Below are 18,496 nucleotides of genomic sequence, written 5' to 3'. Positions count from 1 at the left end.
AAGGCGAAACAGAATTGAAAACAACACGTTCAATCATATCATGCGTCCAAAGCGCTTTTCTGGATTTACCTTCAACAGTAGTATACCGGTGTTCGAAATTCATAAATCGCTTGGGAAAAAACAAAATAAATCCGGGTAACAACTGAAACTGAGGGAAAACCGCCAAATATAAGAGTAAAAAAGCACCACCATTTATCTTAATGATACAACAAAAAAAAAAAAAAATTACCATATTTGAACTGTCAACTAATTGAAGACGGATTTCTAATTGTTATCTGACAATTTGATTTGTTTATCATACTTTTGTTTTCCGAATAAAAGTAACCATATATTAACTTCATTCCAAACAATTTATTTTCAAAAGGTCAGTATGCCTAATTATATATTTTAATCAATACGACGAGTTCACACGATGAATACTAAAAAATATAATATCTACTATGTTTCACGAAATTTAAACATATATAGCAGAATATCGAACCGAGGGAAGTGGTTGACTCATTAGTTCTCTGTTAAAAATGTATTTTCAGAATGTCCTATTGGCCACCATTCGAAGGGTGAAAAATGTACAAAATGTGCGAGTGGACTTTATGGACATAAATGCAGTTTTACATGCAGATGTAATAGCACTGAAAGGTAAATGAACAATTATGGTCATAAATAAATATGAAATATATATTTTTATTACATTGAAAATGAATCATATGCAAATTCTACTTCTTGTTTTTCATAAAGCTATTTTATATTTCTTGATTCAGCTGTTGCATGCAGTTGTTTGATTATTTCATTTCAACAATTAGATATCAATGTCAGAGTATAACTGTACGGTCTTATACATTATTTATTTTTTATTCTGTTTATTCTAGACTTATTGGTTTTATAAAAACCTCATTATATATATACAACTCGTCTAAACATCAACCCAACAATGTTAGATCTGTAAATTTGCTTTCGCAAATTTTTGGTTCTTCCCTCGCCGGGATTTAAACCCATGCTACTGTGATATCGTGACACCAAATCGCCTGCACTGCAGCCGTCCCGCTAGACCACACGACCACCTGGGCTCTCAGAAAAGAGCTGTTGCTGGCCGTGTGTTATCTTTCCTCGTCAGTTTTAATCTAGCGGCGTACTGCATTCTCTGTAAGCATCAAAGGATAAGGAATATTGATGGCCACTCATATTTTCAGATTTAAGTAATTTTTGTTTTATATGTTGGTCTTAACCTAAATATAAAAAAAAAAATTAAAATTTGAACAAATTCTATGTGGTTGCCATGGTTACACATGGTCATAAATTTTGCCTTTTTAACTTGCTTAGAAATGGTAAAAAAAGTGAAAAACTGGTATTTTTGTGATGAAATTATCATATTTTATTGATCTGAAATATTAATAAACTGTTTGCACATGAAAAGAATATGATAAGGTCTACTCTTATATGCAAAAACAACAAGAAATATGGAAAGCTAAAAATGGGAAATTATTCAGTGAATTTTGCATATATTCCAAAAGTATAAAGAACCTTCAAGTTCCAAAAATAACACATTTTCAAATTAAAAAAAAAATATTTTTGCGATTTTTCCAGCCAAATTGTTAATAACCCAGTAAAAATTAAGATATTCAACAATTATATGTTAAAAATTTAGAATGAGTAAATTTACTGATTTTTTTTTACAAAAATTTGAAAAAAAATGAATTTTTCATGAAATGTTAGAAAATTCAGTCAAATTTAATCTCTCATACCCCATAGATTTTCTTTAATTACTGTAAGCATTGACATGCATACTATTATAACTTGTGAAACATATGCAGTGTAAAACATTATGCAATTAGAATGAATGAAAGCAATTTATAAAACAAAATATTTCAAGGTCATTGTCTTTAATTCAAGGTCATTTAGTATAAAACTTCATGCATTGAATTTTTTTTTTATACTGTAGGATATAAAAGTTATGAGCTAAAATGTGTCTTATTTTTGTGAAAATATGTATTATTTAATTAGCATTATTTAAAAAATAACAGTATTACATACAAAAACAAGACAATCATATATCTGCTTTTCTGAGGAGAACTAGTTTTACCAACAACGTACACAATACAAACTTTTGTGTATGCTTTACCTTAAAACCCACAATTTTTTTAAGAAAAAAAAATATCTTGGATCTAAATAATCATTAAATGAACAACTTTTTCTTTCTCTTAACATTTGATTGTTTATTCCAATGCCTTGATTAGTTTTTGATAACCAAAAAAACCCCTCTTTATTTCAAATACTTTATGGAGCAATCAAAACGTATGGTTTATATGAAATGTTGTCAAATTTAAGTTTACACAGATAGAAGGGATATTTAAGTGCAATTAAGATTAGCAAAATATATTGACATAGTGAGGATATCTCCTTTCATGTTTCAATAATATTCAATACATTAAAAAGAAATCAATAGCAATAAACCAGAAAAAAACAATAGCCACCCCACCCCCTTTTCCAGAAAAAATGAATTGTTAAAAAAAATTAATTGATGTAGCCTTGTGGATTTCATTCTGTGTACGTAAAGGTTTCATAAGAAGATATCAAAATATAAAAGGTAAGTGGACATATGACAGACAAATCGTGTCAAATGACAACATAAGAGACAATAAATGGTTTCAGATGTATATATACAAATTTACATATAATTTGGGAAATAATAATTTGTTCATATATTTGCACCTAATGTATGGGCAAATAATACAGCAGCAAGAGTAATTATTACACATTGCAAAATTCAAAAACAATTTTATGTTACTAAAGGGTATCTTTTAACTTTGAAACTTTCTTTAAAGCCTATTTAAAGAATATTCAACTCTTTATGTACCAAATACTGAATGAACTTTTGAATTTTTTTTCATCAAAGATTTGAAGTATGATTTTCTTTACCTTTTAACCTCAAACATTCAAAATCAAATGGTAATATCTTAAGAAAGTTAGTCATGAAGGTATATTTGTATACGCATATTTAGATTTCAAATCTTAAGAAAAGTTGTGTCAAAATTATGAAGAAATAAATCTACAAAATTTATATCTGTATTATATGCCCTTAATTGGTTGCAGACAGCTTAGACAAGACTGATGCATTTAAATTTGTAAGATTTTGTTCAAACTGAGCTGCTGCTAGTTGATCCTGATCTGAACTGCTTTTTAAGTTCCTGAATGTCCTAGAAAAGTAGCTATTTATTTGTTGCGAAGAAAGAAATTCACTAATTTCAAACATTCTGTCTCCATTTGCTAGTTTTTTATGTCTCATTTCATTAGCGACTTCAGTAGGATCAGCTTTGTTTCCTGTTATGGTTCCCTGTTTAAACTTCTCATCTAGAAATTTCTTTTGCTTATCGTTGAAGCGAGTGGTTTTTCGTTATTTCCGCAAAGCCCATCCTTGATCTAAGTCTGTTTCACCAGAGCTCTGAACTGTGTCAGAAAATTTAACAACAGGTCGGGTCTCACTGGTTTTTAATTTTTCAACATAGAGTGTTTTGGTTAAATCTATCCTGCATTGCTTTTCTGGAACCAAAGTGCAGTTATTCACGTGAAGATGCAATTCCAGATCTTTGTATCTTGAAAAACTTTTCATACATCCATCTGTAGGACATGTGAATAAACTCTCTTCATTATTTTCCTCATTTTTTATTTTTTTTACACATCCAAAGGATAATAAATCTTCAATGCAACTTTCCTCCTCAATCAACAATGGGCATAGAGCATACTGACTGGTCTTTACTATCGTAGTCCACGGAATAAGCAGACCTAAAATCATATAGTTTAAATTTTTTTTAAAACATATGGGCAGGAATTCGCTAGTGAAATTTTAGGGTCAATAGTGTTTATCCAATTAAAAAATAAAGAAATCATGCAAATATGGAGAATAAACATTGTTTAAATATCAAAGTGGGTTAGTCTTTATTGCCAAATGCAAAAAAAATGGATCCAATTAAAAAAAAATAAAAAAATCAGCACTTGTTATGTACTGGTATTTGAAAACTGTAGACAAAAAGTGTGACATTTTTGCAGTGGCAAAACCCCATGTCATATTTAGAATATGCCTGAAGAATTGTTCTACTATAATAGTTGAAAATCAACTGCAAAATGATCCGTCTATCATTTAGAAACCCCATTTTGTACAGAATCCGATTATTGCTGCAAATAAAATACGTTTGAAAATGGACAAGTGCATGTAACTTTTCCCGTCAACAAATGTTACATGCACCTTTTCATTAGCTGATTAGCTTTGGAAACAAGTTATTGGTCCAGCATGGCAAATTTTGAATGGTTTCAACAATGGGTACAATTTGGATTTCATGATTTTTATCAATCAACTGAAGTTTGAAAAATATAGAAGGTAAGAAAATTTATTTCATTTTCGTGTCAATACTGCCCAATAATACTCATCTTTTTATAACAGTTGTATACTTTTTATAGTAAGCATTACCATAATTATTTTTTTCACATTTCAACCCACTGACAATTACATTAAAATGTGGCTTTGTCTTCTTTCACTCTAGGCATCTACCAGTGATCAAGCAGATGATAAGAGAGTGGGACCAGGTTAATTTGACCTCACAATGAAGTGTTACATGCACTTTCTGTGTAAATTAGGTTCTTTGATAATGATGTGTGACTTGCTTTGCAATTTTGTCAAAAAATATAAGTTTATCTTGTATTTAAACAGGTTTGACCCTTACGATATTCATTTTATTGCTGGAGAGATTTCTGTACATAACATTGACACGAAAATATTTACAAAGGAAAGGTGTCTATGATACATGCAAAAGCTTTTTTTTGTACGGTTTGCCTTATCAATCTAATTTTTTTACATGAAATACCACAGATTAATTGCCAATTTGATTAACTGGTACTTGTATTCATTTTCAGCATTATAAAGATAACTGTCCACTTAATTTGAAAACATAAAATGTAACATTGACACCAGAATAAAAACAATATTACTTTATTACACTTAAAGCATAATTGGCCAGTGCATAATATTAAATCAAATGTAAATTTATGCTGAATTCTTAACAGAGAAGTTGTTGATCTTTCTTGATTTCTAGACTTTACAATATTTAATTGTAATTCTTATCGTTTAAAGGCATGTAACATTGACACATCTTCTGCGTCCAGGTTACATGCTACAACCTAATAAATGTGCATACAATTATTCAATCAATAAAATCTTGTTGAAATTTAAATTTGCTTCATTAAAATGATATTAAAGAAATAAATGAGTTTTAATTATTTGTGTTTATTTTTTTCCTGATTGAGTAGCAATTTTTCCTCATCATTTGTTGGTGTTCCTGTCAATGTTACATACATAACCCAGAATTATAATCTTTTAAAAGCATTGATTTCTAAACCTCTGTTATGAGCTTTAAAATGAGTTTATCTGAGTTTATAAATGACTAACATCTGAAATATTGTCATCACACAATTTCTTTGATGCTCCTATGATAACTTTATGAGTAACATGGACTACCATTTTTGTATCAGGTCTTTTTTGTGTTACATGCGAAGATTTTACTGTGTTGAAATCAACAGTTAATCTAATTTTTAATATTCAAAGTTATTATTATGATACCTATTTTAAAAAATAATGTATAAAGTAAACCCAAATTAAACTTTTTTTTCATTAAGAAATTGTGTATGTAACATTGACAGTCTATTATTTAGACTTTTACATGTTCAGGTCAGTGTTACATGCGTAAACAAAACTTACTGCCATATGGAGCTATTATCTTATTTTTATTTTACAAAATTAAAGCGTTTTCATGTTTTCCTGTTTAATTTGTCTTTTAACACTAGTTAGTAACATTGACAACAATATTTTGTGTCAAGATTTTTTTATGTTACATGCAAAGGTATTACTTCCTTAAAGTCAGACATTTATATAACATTTTATAACCTAAATGATTAATTAGATATTGCTGGGCAGCAATTATATTATTTCTCCAAAGTTGACTATTAAGCACACCACTTTCATCTTCTGGTCTTCATGTATGTAACATTGACATACAACCTTTTACTTTTCTGTCAATGTTACACGCATGAACAGAACTGATAACATTTACTTACTCCTTTGCTCTATAAAGAGATTATTGATAATTTAACTTGTTTTACCACCATCAAACTTCATCTTTATTTCTAAATATAGATATTCTTTTTAGAAGTGTATTTTCTTCATTGACAACAAAATTGGTGTCGGTCTTGAAAATTTACATGCAATTTTTAATAAAAAAAATCTACAGGCAATATAAACCTAAGAAAGAAAAAGATGATAAGCAATAAATGTGATGAAGAAAACTCTCAGGAAGATGCTGCAAAAAGATACTGTCCCTGTCAACCAGTCAGATGGTGATGTCCCTGGCAGCCAGACAAATGGTGATGTCCCTGTCAGCCTGGAAGATGGTGATGTACATATCAGTCAATCAATTAGTTGGTGATGTTCCTGTCAGTCAGTCAGTCTGTGATGTTCTTGTAAGCCAGTCAGAGGGTAATGTCCCTGTCAGCCAACAGATGGTGATGTCCTAGTCAGCCTGGCAGATGGTGATGTTCATATTAGTCTGTCAGTTGGTGATGTTCCTGTCAGTCAGTCATATGGTGATGTTCCTGTCAGCCAGTCAGATGGTGATGTCCCTGTCAGCCAGTCAGATGGTGATATCCCTTTCAGCCTGTCAGATGGTGATAACCCTATCAGCCTGGCAGATTATGATGTCTGTGTTAGCCAGTCTGATAAGGTCCCTATTAGTGAGTCAGGTGGTGACGGTCCTTTCAGCCAGTCAGATAGTAGTTCTATGTCAGAAAACCAGATGATGGTGACTGTGTATGCAGACATACTAGTGATCTCCAATTTGACCATTCTACAGCAGTGTAGAAGATAGTTATTTCAAAATCTTGTTTATTTATCCCTTTTCATTCACCAGTCAACACATGTATCATGTGTATTTACTGATGCTCATTATAGAAATCATGAGGAATTCAATTTGTAACATATTTTTTTTAATTGTTATGCCAATAATTGACATTCCAGAATATCTTTTGCATTATAAGAGGTTCAGGCTCCTTCTGATTTCAAAATAATAATAATAAACTCATCATGGATACCAGAATTGAAATTTTGTAGGCCAGAAACGCTTTTCGTTTACAAAAGACTATTCAGTGACGCTAATGAAACAAAAAAGTAAAAGAAGGCCAAATAAAGTTGAAAACAGGACTATGGTCTAATGGGTGTTGGTTTTCTCTTCTGAATTGTTTTACACTGGTCATTATGGGGCCCTTTAAATTGTGGCTTCCTGTAGTTTAGGTAACAAGTTTTCAAGATGAAATGGCATTGAAAAATCGAAACAAGATATTTGAGAGTTTCTATATTATTGTAAATTTTATAATCTATGCATGGATTTTGGTTCTGATTGAGGGTAGATTAATTGTGTTTTTTTTTCTTTTTTCAGATAGATAGTTGAAGATGTTGGAGACAGAAAACAAGAAACAAGAAACTTGTTTTGAATATTTTAATGTTTGAAATAAAATTTATTGTTTAAACCTTAAAAAGTTATCATAAATGTAAGATTAACCAGCAGAAATAAAACGAGATATAGGGTAATATGTCTATCAGACAACAACCTCAAAGATGAAACCCAAATTGTTTTTTATAGAAGTTACATTGTATGTAAAGGATTGAAAATAAGATTCTCAATAAATGCAGCTGTATCAACCTCTCGTAGATTTGTCCATATTTTGTCTTGGTTTTTCATACTATTAGTTTTAAGTGTAACTGTGTCACATGAATGAGGGATACATGTAATCATTTTGTACCCTTACTTTGTCAGTATTAGTTATTGAGTGAGAAACTTCGTGGATGCTGATGGTTGTGTGGTTGTCTTCTTATCAATCTCATCCCTGTGCATAACAAAACGGGTTGCTTACTTACTGATATAAAAATGTTTCATGTTGTGAAATTTTGGATGACTCCTTCATCAATTGATCTATCTTTGGTCTTAATTTAATTTTTCTGGTTATTTTGACATTTGAATATCGTTTAATTTAGCCTTCCATAGTGTACCACCATGAACAAGCATAACTACTGGTATAGTTAAAAAAATATGTCTGCTGTCTGAAATTTAGGTGAATGGTTTTGGTATTAACCACTATTTAAATAATATCATATATGAGAAATGTGGCAGTATAATTGTATAATTTACATTCAGATGGTTGTTTGGAGGCTTTTTATATCTTTTAAGGTCAATTCTGGCATGGTTCATTATTCATATTATTTGTGTCCACGTTACATGCAACATTTAAGTCACTATTTTATGACAGAAATGAGATAATTACATGTTCAGAAAGAAAATGATTCTTACTGTATTATCTCTTAAACATTGCATGTAACATTGACAGAAAAGTAGAGGAAACTTGCTTTCACAAAATTTCTGAAAGAAATGAAAATATACATTTTAGAGTTTTGATGATAGACAATGTTTTGTGATCAATATATATGATATTGAATGTTGAATAAGTTAAGGAATCATTAATCTCAATTTGGGAAAAGTGTCCATGTTACATGCTCCAAATTCATTATTTGCTTTGGTTCCAAACTGACGCAAGTTTAAAAATGATTTTTTTGGTTACAAATAGAAGGACACCATTTGTAGCAATAATTTGTAAAAAATTTAGAAGCTTATAATGATTTTTATTTTTTTCTTACAATGTCACACTAAAGTAGCATTAGCGAATTCCTGCCCATATCACAATCACAAATTTTTTTGCATAATAGTTTGAAAATACATGTATTCTACCTGCGAAATATAGTAATTGCAAATTTACTTGTTATTCGTTTTTTTAGTCTTCTGTTCTGGTCTTGAAAACTAGTTATGCATGGTATAAATAATGTGCTACAGCTACTTGATTCAGTCATCAGGGAAGTAAAGTACAAATGGAAACAGCTGTATCAAAAATATACTAGTGGTGCTCCCATACAAAATAATACACTTTCTGTCATTAGATCTATGGTAAATTAAGAAAAACAAAATTCTGATAAAAGCTTGAAACAGCAAAAGGTTAAGACAGACAAAATATGTGCATCGCCAACTAACATGCCAAATAATTCTACAACATGTCATAAGGCATTTGTAGTACATATAGTAACACCCCTTCTCAATGTAAAAAGTCAATCTTAAAATTGGTTTGTTGAGTGGAATCATCAAACAATTCTTATACCAAATGTGAGGCAGACAAACAAAATAAATGGCTTCGCCTTTGTGGTATGGAAATTTCTGGTTTAATTTCAAAGAGATACATAAACCATTCCATGAGTTATTGTCTGTAAACTAGAAGAATGCTTATTTGTGCCTTTTTTACCCTCAATTCCTAAACTGTTTGGACCATAACCCACAAAATTAATCCCAACATTTTTATTGTGTCATAAATCTTGTGTTTAAATTTCATAGATTTCTATTTACGTATACTAAAGTTATTGTGCGAAAACCAACGAAAACAACATCTACTTGATACCAATATACAACAGCATTTTTTTTGCAGTCATATAAAAAGGACAGACATAGGTAAAAAAAATATGCCCCAGACATTTTACTGCTGTTGAAGCAAAGTTGATAAATGTTAAAAAGACCATTTTAATTAACTTTTCTCATAATTTGCATACCTGGCCCTATACCATATGCTTTCCAAACTCTAAGTCCTCCATTTTCAAACACAAAGTTGTTGTATGATGTTATGCCAGGTATAGAAGCTTGATTCTTCGTAGCAGTGTCTCTGGTTTGAATCTTCACAACTTTAATATGACATTTAACATTTTTTTTAGTTCTTTCAATGGCCTGAAATAAACAAGACAAATTATCTTACATTTGTATTTATCAATAATAAAAATCTGTTTCAATCAATAGAAAAGTCAGTGCTTTCTACAAGGGCAACCATCTTTCTAATGATATGGTTTGGCGAATTTAAATAAGATATCAAACAGGAAAGCTATGATAGACTTTTTACTTAAAAGTGTCAGACTAAAATTCTTTCTTTTGTCTAGAGTTATGTCTCAGATTAAATTATCTATTGTATTACTGATAAATCATAAAGTATTGGTTTCTATAACAATAAATTATATGAACTTTAACACCACTCTTTCATAGATACAAATATCAAATTTGAAGTATGGCTGGACTTATAATGTTGTAAAATGGGATACAAAGCCTTTACATTAAGAGCTATTTGTAAAGTTATTATTATAAAGGGGTATCATTTATATTTAACATCAATGTTGTTTATAAAGCCTGTAAATTTAAAAAGATCTCTGGTCGATATTTGTATCATATATGCAATTATACAACATATTCCCATTTCATCACAAAAAATTAAATTCTGCCATCTGCCATGCATGGTTTAAAAATTGTAGAAATTACAACATGATTGTCTAGAAATTAAACAAATTCATTCCTGAATACTTACTGTTTTTATCTGCTTAGCATTCACAACATCATTCCCTTGGTTAACATATCTTTTAATTCCACTCTTGAATGTAGCAGCTGCTCTATCGCAGGCCCCTTTCCCATCTTGGGCTTCACAGAAGTTATATGATACAATGTGTCCCTTTGAAGGCTTGTTGTTATTGATGTTGATTATAGTATCAGCACATTTATAACATGCGGCGTTATCTGACCATAGGTGTACAGATTTTACCTCTGGATTGTTTTTTAAAACATTGTTAAGAACATCACAAATTGTCGCTGATGTTGTTTTTGAGTCCTGTGAAATCTGTGACTCGAATATGTGAACAAAGGTCAGAGATTGCAACTCGTCTGCATTTCTTCGGAAGCAAACAGATATGTGCCATGATATACCTCGTTTTCCAAACCAATCAAGTTGATCTTCTCTATATTTGCGAGGTAGATACTTCATGGCCCAATCAAATACAACAAAAACTTCATCTTCTTTCATTGAATTGAAAAGAAATGATTTCGCAGCTTCTTGGTTTCTTGCTCTTAAGATATGACTCTTCCAAAGGAAAATGCTCTCCACTGCTTGCTGAGCTCTATATACAATATCATCTTTTGTCTGTTGATCTGTAAAATCAGCTACTTCTACCTCTTTCAAAATTCCATGTAATAATTCCTTCATCTGCTCACAAGATTCACAAACCTTATTGTGATCATGGTTGCATTTATCCTTGAAGTGTTCCTCTTTAGTACTTGATAAAGCAAATTTTCTACAATGGTCAGCTACCTCATTCTCCCCTGACACATGAACCTATAAAAAAACCGCAAATTAAACTTAAAAGTAAGGTGTTGTAAGATTAGTTATATTAGAAGAATTCTTTTGCAGCACTAAGATATAGTTCTCATTTCACAAAAATGTGATGGTAATCAACTGCTCACAAATAAATCAGGAGTTGTTATTGCCATTTTTATTATGTCTAGTCTGTTTCCAAAAAAATAGTCAACAATATCTAGTATAAGGAATGATTGTTAGGCGTAAATGTCTGCCTGGCAGGCATAATTTAACCTTGACCTCATTTTCATTGTTTAATGGTAAGTTTTTGTGTTTGGTCTGTTTTCAATTACCATAATCAAAATGTCAACTATGTTGGTGGATGTAATAATTGTAAGGGATTAAATGTCTGTTTGACATGATTTATCTGACCTTGACCTCATTGTCATGAATCTTTGAAAAATGTTATGTTTATGTGATATTTGTAGTAAAATCTTTATCTTTCAGACTTTTGACATAAAATGTCAATGGTCAGTAAAGCAAGGGAGACATTCAAATATTTACATTCTTGTTTATATTACTCCTACATTCAATATGTTGCCTGACAATATGATTATTGCAATTGTACACCTCAAAAAGTATTTTTGACCATATTAGTTCAAGAAATTTGGTTTAATTTCGGAGATATCTTGTGTTATTACATAATTGAATAATGTACCTTGTAATCTGTTTTCATATATCGTTTTGCTTCTAACAACAGTCTGTTCAATTCAGTCCCATTTGATGTTTCTGGGTATCCTTCTGACACAATAATATCTTGAAGATCCTGAATGTAGAAGCAAACAAAAAAAATCAATGAGATTTTTTTTCAATATATATATGTTAATACACATATTTACATAAATTAGCACACCTTGAGAGCAAATCAAATAGTAGGACATTTAAACTCATATGTTATACATACCAAGGTTTCTAAAATTTAGAATGTTAGTTCTAGTGACCTAATTTTCCAGTTATTTCAACCTTATGGCAAACATTTTATAAATTATCACTGATTTTTTCAAATTAGAGTGTTTCCCATTGATAATCTGTTTATTGCTATTTTGCCTATGACTTTGTTGATGTTTACATTGACAACACATGTTTCTTGGTTTATCAGGATAATATGTTAATACTGATGTTCATATGATGAAATCATAATCTTTCAGTCAGTTTAATTGAGGTCTGTAGCTGGCATGTCAGTTAACTGCTAGTAGTCTGTTGTTATTTATGTATTATTGTCATTTTGTTTATTTTCTTTGGTTACATCTTCTGACATCAGACTTGGACTTCTCTTGAACTGAATTTTAATGTGCGTATTGTTATGCGTTTACTTTTCTACATTGGTTAGAGGTATAGGGGGAGGGTTGAGATCTCACAAACATGTTTAACCCCGCCGCATTTTTGAGCCTGTCCCAAGTCAGGAGCCTCTGGCCTTTGTTAGTCTTGTATTATTTTAATTTTAGTTTCTTGCGTACAATTTGGAAATTAGTATGGCGTTCATTATCACTGAACTAGTATATATTTGTTTAGGAGCCAGCTGAAGGACGCCTCCGGTGCGGGAATTTCTCGCTACATTGAAGACCTGTTGGTGACCTTCTGCTGTTGTTTTTTTGTTTTTTTATTTGGTCGGGTTGTTGTCTCTTTGACACATTCCCAATTTCCATTCTCAATTTTAATACTAGTACATATGTAGACAAGTTTGATACAGTGTACCAAAATAATATTATAAAATACCTGAAATCCCCTGCTTCCTTCAGCAACAAAGTAGTCTAGTCCCTCCAGTGACTTTCTGACAGTAGCTGAACATTCCGAAAGTATTCTAAACATTGTGCTGCTACCTGAAACATTAAAAAAAAAAGTCATTTATCAAAGTACATTTATGAAATTTTTCACAATTTTTTTTTTAGCTAGAAATTAGAGATCTGTAAAATCTCGTTATATAATGTAATGAGTTTTCACATCCACCCATCTTCAAATAGCTCTTGCTAAAAAGTTCATTTAAAGCTTCAAGTATGATAGCTGCTTATTGTTGAAAGGTGTAAGGTCAACTGTAATATATCTCATCATTTCCTTTGGTCTTAATGGATATTTGTCTTAATGGCATTTAACACCACATCTTCCTTCGTTTATTTAATTAATTTAATTAATTTTATATGATGATTACAGTACAATTTGCTAAGTATTAATTATCTTCAAGTAATATTTGAATAAAAAGCAGTTTTTCAATTAGAAAAATTTTAGCTTTAAATATGAACTACTAACTTGATAAGGTTAAATAATTACCTAGTAAACTGATCTCATTCTCCTCACAATATGCCTGGTACTGTTGAATGATGGCTGCAGGTCCCATGCATCTTATTATATTAGGGGCATCCATAACTTCCCCTGATGATAACTTCAGATGTCTTTCTCCAAATGGCAGATCCTTGATGATGTGACTTGAAGTAATAAAATCCAAGAAATTGGAAAGCTTTTCCTGATCCATTTTATTTCTAGTTTTACATGTTTCACTTGGTGGTATCGCACAACCATATAATATGCTATGTTTCTGTGCAACATAGTATCTATATTCAGTCAATCCTGGTAAGTAATTGATAAGCTGTTTAAAGCTGAGTTTTATTGCCAGAACAGATAAAACTTGTCTCCTTACTTGCCAGGCAGAAGATTTTTCATAGGATTCAACAAGAGCGGTTATCAATTTACTATTACCATTATCATCCTCATCCTGGTGTACATCATCTTCACATATATTGTTGAATATATCATCATATTCCCCTGGGAAAAATGTGTCAATTATGGTGTAGAAGCATTCCTTAAACAAACCCTGGTATCTTCTCTTTGTCCTCTTACTGCTGTCCTTCCATCTCTGAATTGGCAAACTAATCGCTGATACCTTTCGGGAGTTCAAATAATTGTTCAAAAGATCGACATAATGCTCTCTATTATAGTCCTCTATTGTACTTGCTGTGTTCTGACTTGAGGAAATTGTATTCTGACTTGAGAAAATTGTATTCTGGCTTGATTGGTCAGTTACCATATATGAACTTTGAAAATTATCCTGAATAACAAAATAAATCCTGCATTGTAAGAATGAATGGAGAAGAGTGAATCTAAATGCCAATTAATTGTGTTTTTTTGTTTGTTTTAATTATGGAACACTGTTAAATTAACACATTCTTGAATTTCATCTTTAATCATACTGAATTGTCTTGTCCTGAAATTGCCTGAAATTTTGCCACTGGACATTCAGTAAACATTATACTCTAATGGACAATGCATGATTATATGAGCGTGCATACCATTTGTTCATTGCAAGTATATAACTTATTATATGATTGTTGCTATTAAGTTACACATATTATTCATGTATTTTATGTGTATATATAAAATACAAATACAAATACAATTTTAAGTACAGTGTAGGAAAAGATGAAAATTAAATAACGAGTTGAAAGATGTTGTAAAGCAAGACTCATCTAGCTTTTTCTCCTATTTCATAGCACAAGTTTTTTTTAAACATTTTCCTACACAGTAAGATTATTGATTTTACTCTGCAATATAACATAGAGCTTACAAGACAAGTCAGTTTATGTGGTTCCTAAGTGTTTCTTGTTTTTCGTATTTTTATAGAGATATAAAGACTGTTAGTTTTCCCCTTTGATTGATTTTACACTAGTAATTTTTGGGGTCCTTTGTAGCTTGCTGTTCAGTGTGACCCAATGTTCTGTGTTGAAGATCGTACCTTAACCTATAATGGTTTAGTTTTATAATTGTGACTTGGATGGAGAGTTGTCTCATTGGCACTCATACCACATCTTCTTATATCTATATACATGTAGTATAGCTTTTAACGCAACAAAAACAGGATACTAGAGAATCTGACCAATGTAGATGCATATATGAAACATCACAATTACAAAATTATTGTGATTTCCTATAATAGACAATAGTTCCCTAAACACATTTTTACAAAATTATGAATATGTATATGTCCAAAATTTACATATATTATACAACTTACTAAATCGTATGTCGTTTCTCTTAGGTCGTATGGTTTGTCTTGGTTACTGGTATCCTTTTCAAAATCATCCTGAAATTTAAGTTATATAAAAGGATGTAATATTTAACAAGGTTAATATATCTTGCAGTTACATAGATACATGTATATACACTATATACATTTATATTGATATATACAAATTTCATTTATATAAACACATAATAGATACCTTTACAGCTGTAACATTGTTGGGTTGATGTTTAGACGAGTTGTAAACACATAATAGATATCTCCTATATGTATTTAATTATAGTTGGATAATTTCAAAAAAATTTGTGCAACTGCAAAAAAAAGGAAAAAAGTAACTTCAAATGATTTTTGTAGTGCAATTTAACTTTACCATACATTCAGATTGTTCTCCAACTGTTGTATTTGTTTCATGGTATAAAATCAATGAGGACCTCTAAATCGACTTTAATTTAAAAATATAAAATAGGTGTAGAATGTACTTTTAATTCTATGTTACAGCTAATTTCCTAATGCATGTAAAGCAAAACTGTTTTTGGCTTGCTTGCTTTGTTTGTATAATTGTTTATACAAGATTTGTTAATAAGATTGATATCTTTAAACAACATATTTCGGCATAGTTTAACCTGTATATATAATATTTGAATTTAATTGGGTGTTATCCTAATGATTGTGCAATATAAAAACAAAGCAAGCAAGCTAACTAAAGTCTTGCTCTACATGCTTTAGGAAATTAGCTGTAAAATGATTTAAAATTATCTATTATAGTATATACTCAATACGCATACATCTAGGTGCTGCTATGAACATTTTTTTAATGCTTCCATAAACCCCAGTATTTCATGTTGTTTTTTTATTAATTATAGGCAGGATTGGTTTTGTTTTTTAGTTACCTTATCTGCTGTAATTTCATGACATTTCTTAGGCTCTTCTATGTTGTCTAAAAGTTTTCTTCTACAGTTGATGCAAATACCTATTAAAGATAAGAATACTTTATAATTATGATTTAATGCGATTATAATATCAGTTTATAATACAAGATATTTTATTGACAACTCAATGATGACATTAGGATCTTTAGTATTATTCCTCCTTAGGAAACGCGTTTCTCAACATAGTTAAGAGTTGCCTGAAAGTGTACTACATGTACATTGTATTTATGATGAATTGATTGCATTCAATGACAAACATTACATGCATATTTCTATTAGGTTCCTTTTGATCATACATGCATTGCAGGAAGAGTGTGAGATATAATGTTGTTTTGCTATAAGCTAGTTTGTGTCACCTTTTTTTTCTTCTTTTGAAATTAAAAAAAAACAACACCAATCTTTTAATTGATTTTCTGTAATAAAAATTAGGACCTTTTTGTTTGGTTCATTTTACATTCATTGAATTTTATTGTGGTGATCAATAGAATGTTAGGAATATAATTGTAGTAACACTTTATTTTTAAATAAGAATATTACCTCTCACATGCATAAATTAGTTGTACAGAATGAGATGTAACACTTTATAAATTTTGTGTGTAAAACTACTACTCATTAATCTTTTTTTTACAAATTAGGCCATTAGTTTTCTCATTTAAATTTTTTCACTTTATTCATGTCAGTGTCTTCTTTAGCCAACTATATGGTATGGATTTTTCTCATTGCTGAAAGCTGTACAGTGGCCTATAATGTTCTTATATCCATTATTGAACCTCATTTGGGTCTAAGCGTATCACGCGAATGTCCATTTTTTGTAAGCATGATACGTGAAAGTGAAATTATTGTGCCTGAGAAAGAAGTCTAGGGGGACAGGGGAAATGCCCCGCCCCCTTATCAAAAGTTCTGGATCGGCCACTGATAAATGCCATTCAACGGATGTACGTTATACACTGTGTTAATACCAATAGTGCCATCAACTTTTAACTTTAAATATATATATATATACCATTTTATCACCAGTCGACTGGCATATATTTCCTCCCCAAAACATCTATTATACATGCTCCTGGGCCTCAACCTTAGGCAGCAACCATTTGTTTTTCGGGGAGGGGGGATTGGGGGCTATGGAATTTTTTGGAAAAAAAAGTTTGTTTCCAGTTTTTGGAGAAAAAAATAATTTGTTTTTGATTCTGAGAAAAAAAATTGTTTGTTTCCATCTCAGCTGCTTCTATATGTTATGCTTAAATGAAATAAAAAAATTGTTTTCGACTTGTCGTGAAAAATATAAGATTGTTTTTCGCCGTAGGCTAAAAAAAGTTTGTCCAGAAAAAAAAACATACCCCCCCCCCCCCCCCAGAAAATCAAATGGTTGCTGCCTTATGATTTGGAAGTTAAAAAACGATGATTTGCCATTGAAAACTCTGATAAAATACTTACTAGTATTGACTGGAATGATGATTCCCCAATGTTCTCTAATCTTCTGAACTCCGACAATATCCAACGGTCTTCCTCCTGTGATTGATTTGGTCTTCCTTCCTCTCTCGGGTACATTTTGACTTTTTGGATGAGAACTGAGGGATATTGGCACTTCACACAATTTACGCCTTTTTCTATTTTGATTATTTCTCGTATAAAATGAAAAATGTGCACTGCACACACATAAATGTTCAAATGAATCTGGAAGTATTCCAGCCTCCGTTAAAATTTCATATGTATCAGTTTCTGTAAATGTGGATAAGGGTTTTAAATCTTCTGAACAAGCAATTAAGTTTTCAAAATGTTCAAAAAAGCAGGAATGTAGAGCCATATCTGATTACCATGTTTTCAAAGTTCTGTCTGCATATTTATGCTGGAATTTGACTCTTTTCTGAAGAGCTCCAAAATAGGGCTGGCTAAAACTGGGAAGATAGCAAACCTTAATGTGGACTATTTTTTCACAGTTTCTCCATCTGTAACTGAACTTAAGTATTGTTCTTGAACAAATACATTTTTTGAAGTAATATCATTTATATTAAATAGAAGTTAATGATTTAAAGTCGGTCATTAAAAAGAGGAAATATTGAAAAAATGCCAATGTCTGTCTTTTTCAAAAGGGGTTTAAATTTCACAATCAAAATTACTCATTCCAATTTTTTTCCTAAAGTTAGCTAAAATGCTAAGGTTTAAGTAGACCATACTCACAAGGCTGTATAAAATTGCGTTATATCATTTTACTCCCTCAAAAAAACCCTTAATTTTAGAAATTTAACAATTCTCCAAATAC

General features: G+C 30.8%; 1 protein-coding gene across 1 annotated transcript; it reads right to left on the bottom strand.

Annotated features, from left to right (window-relative positions):
* Positions 1 to 9,650: 9,650 nt before the first annotated feature.
* LOC143043716 (uncharacterized) lies at positions 9,651 to 18,072 on the bottom strand. Its single transcript, XM_076215896.1, has 8 exons — positions 17,671 to 18,072; positions 16,198 to 16,277; positions 15,299 to 15,367; positions 13,561 to 14,335; positions 13,012 to 13,115; positions 11,954 to 12,061; positions 10,477 to 11,274; positions 9,651 to 9,851 (listed from the first exon to the last, which is right to left on the bottom strand). Exons 1-8 carry the CDS (start codon positions 18,038 to 18,040, stop codon positions 9,651 to 9,653), a joined length of 2,505 nt encoding a protein of 834 aa, XP_076072011.1. The 5' UTR covers positions 18,041 to 18,072.
* Positions 18,073 to 18,496: the final 424 nt, after the last annotated feature.

The sequence above is a fragment of the Mytilus galloprovincialis genome, chromosome 8, assembly GCF_965363235.1.
Source record: "Mytilus galloprovincialis chromosome 8, xbMytGall1.hap1.1, whole genome shotgun sequence".
NCBI lineage: Eukaryota > Metazoa > Mollusca > Bivalvia > Mytilida > Mytilidae > Mytilus > Mytilus galloprovincialis.
Note: the sequence above shows the minus strand (reverse complement) of the source record. Positions and strands in the feature narration are given on the sequence as shown.

Excerpts from the sequence above, each read along its gene's own strand:
- LOC143043716 (XM_076215896.1), bottom strand. The coding sequence starts at position 18,040 with ATGGCTCTACATTCCTGCTTTTTTGAACATTTTGAAAACTTAATTGCT. Across the intron at positions 13,116-13,560 it reads GAATGAGATCAGTTTACTAG|GTAGCAGCACAATGTTTAGA; the intron begins GTAATTATTTAA and ends TTAATGTTTCAG. Across the intron at positions 12,062-13,011 it reads AAGGAAGCAGGGGATTTCAG|GATCTTCAAGATATTATTGT; the intron begins GTATTTTATAAT and ends TTCTACATTCAG.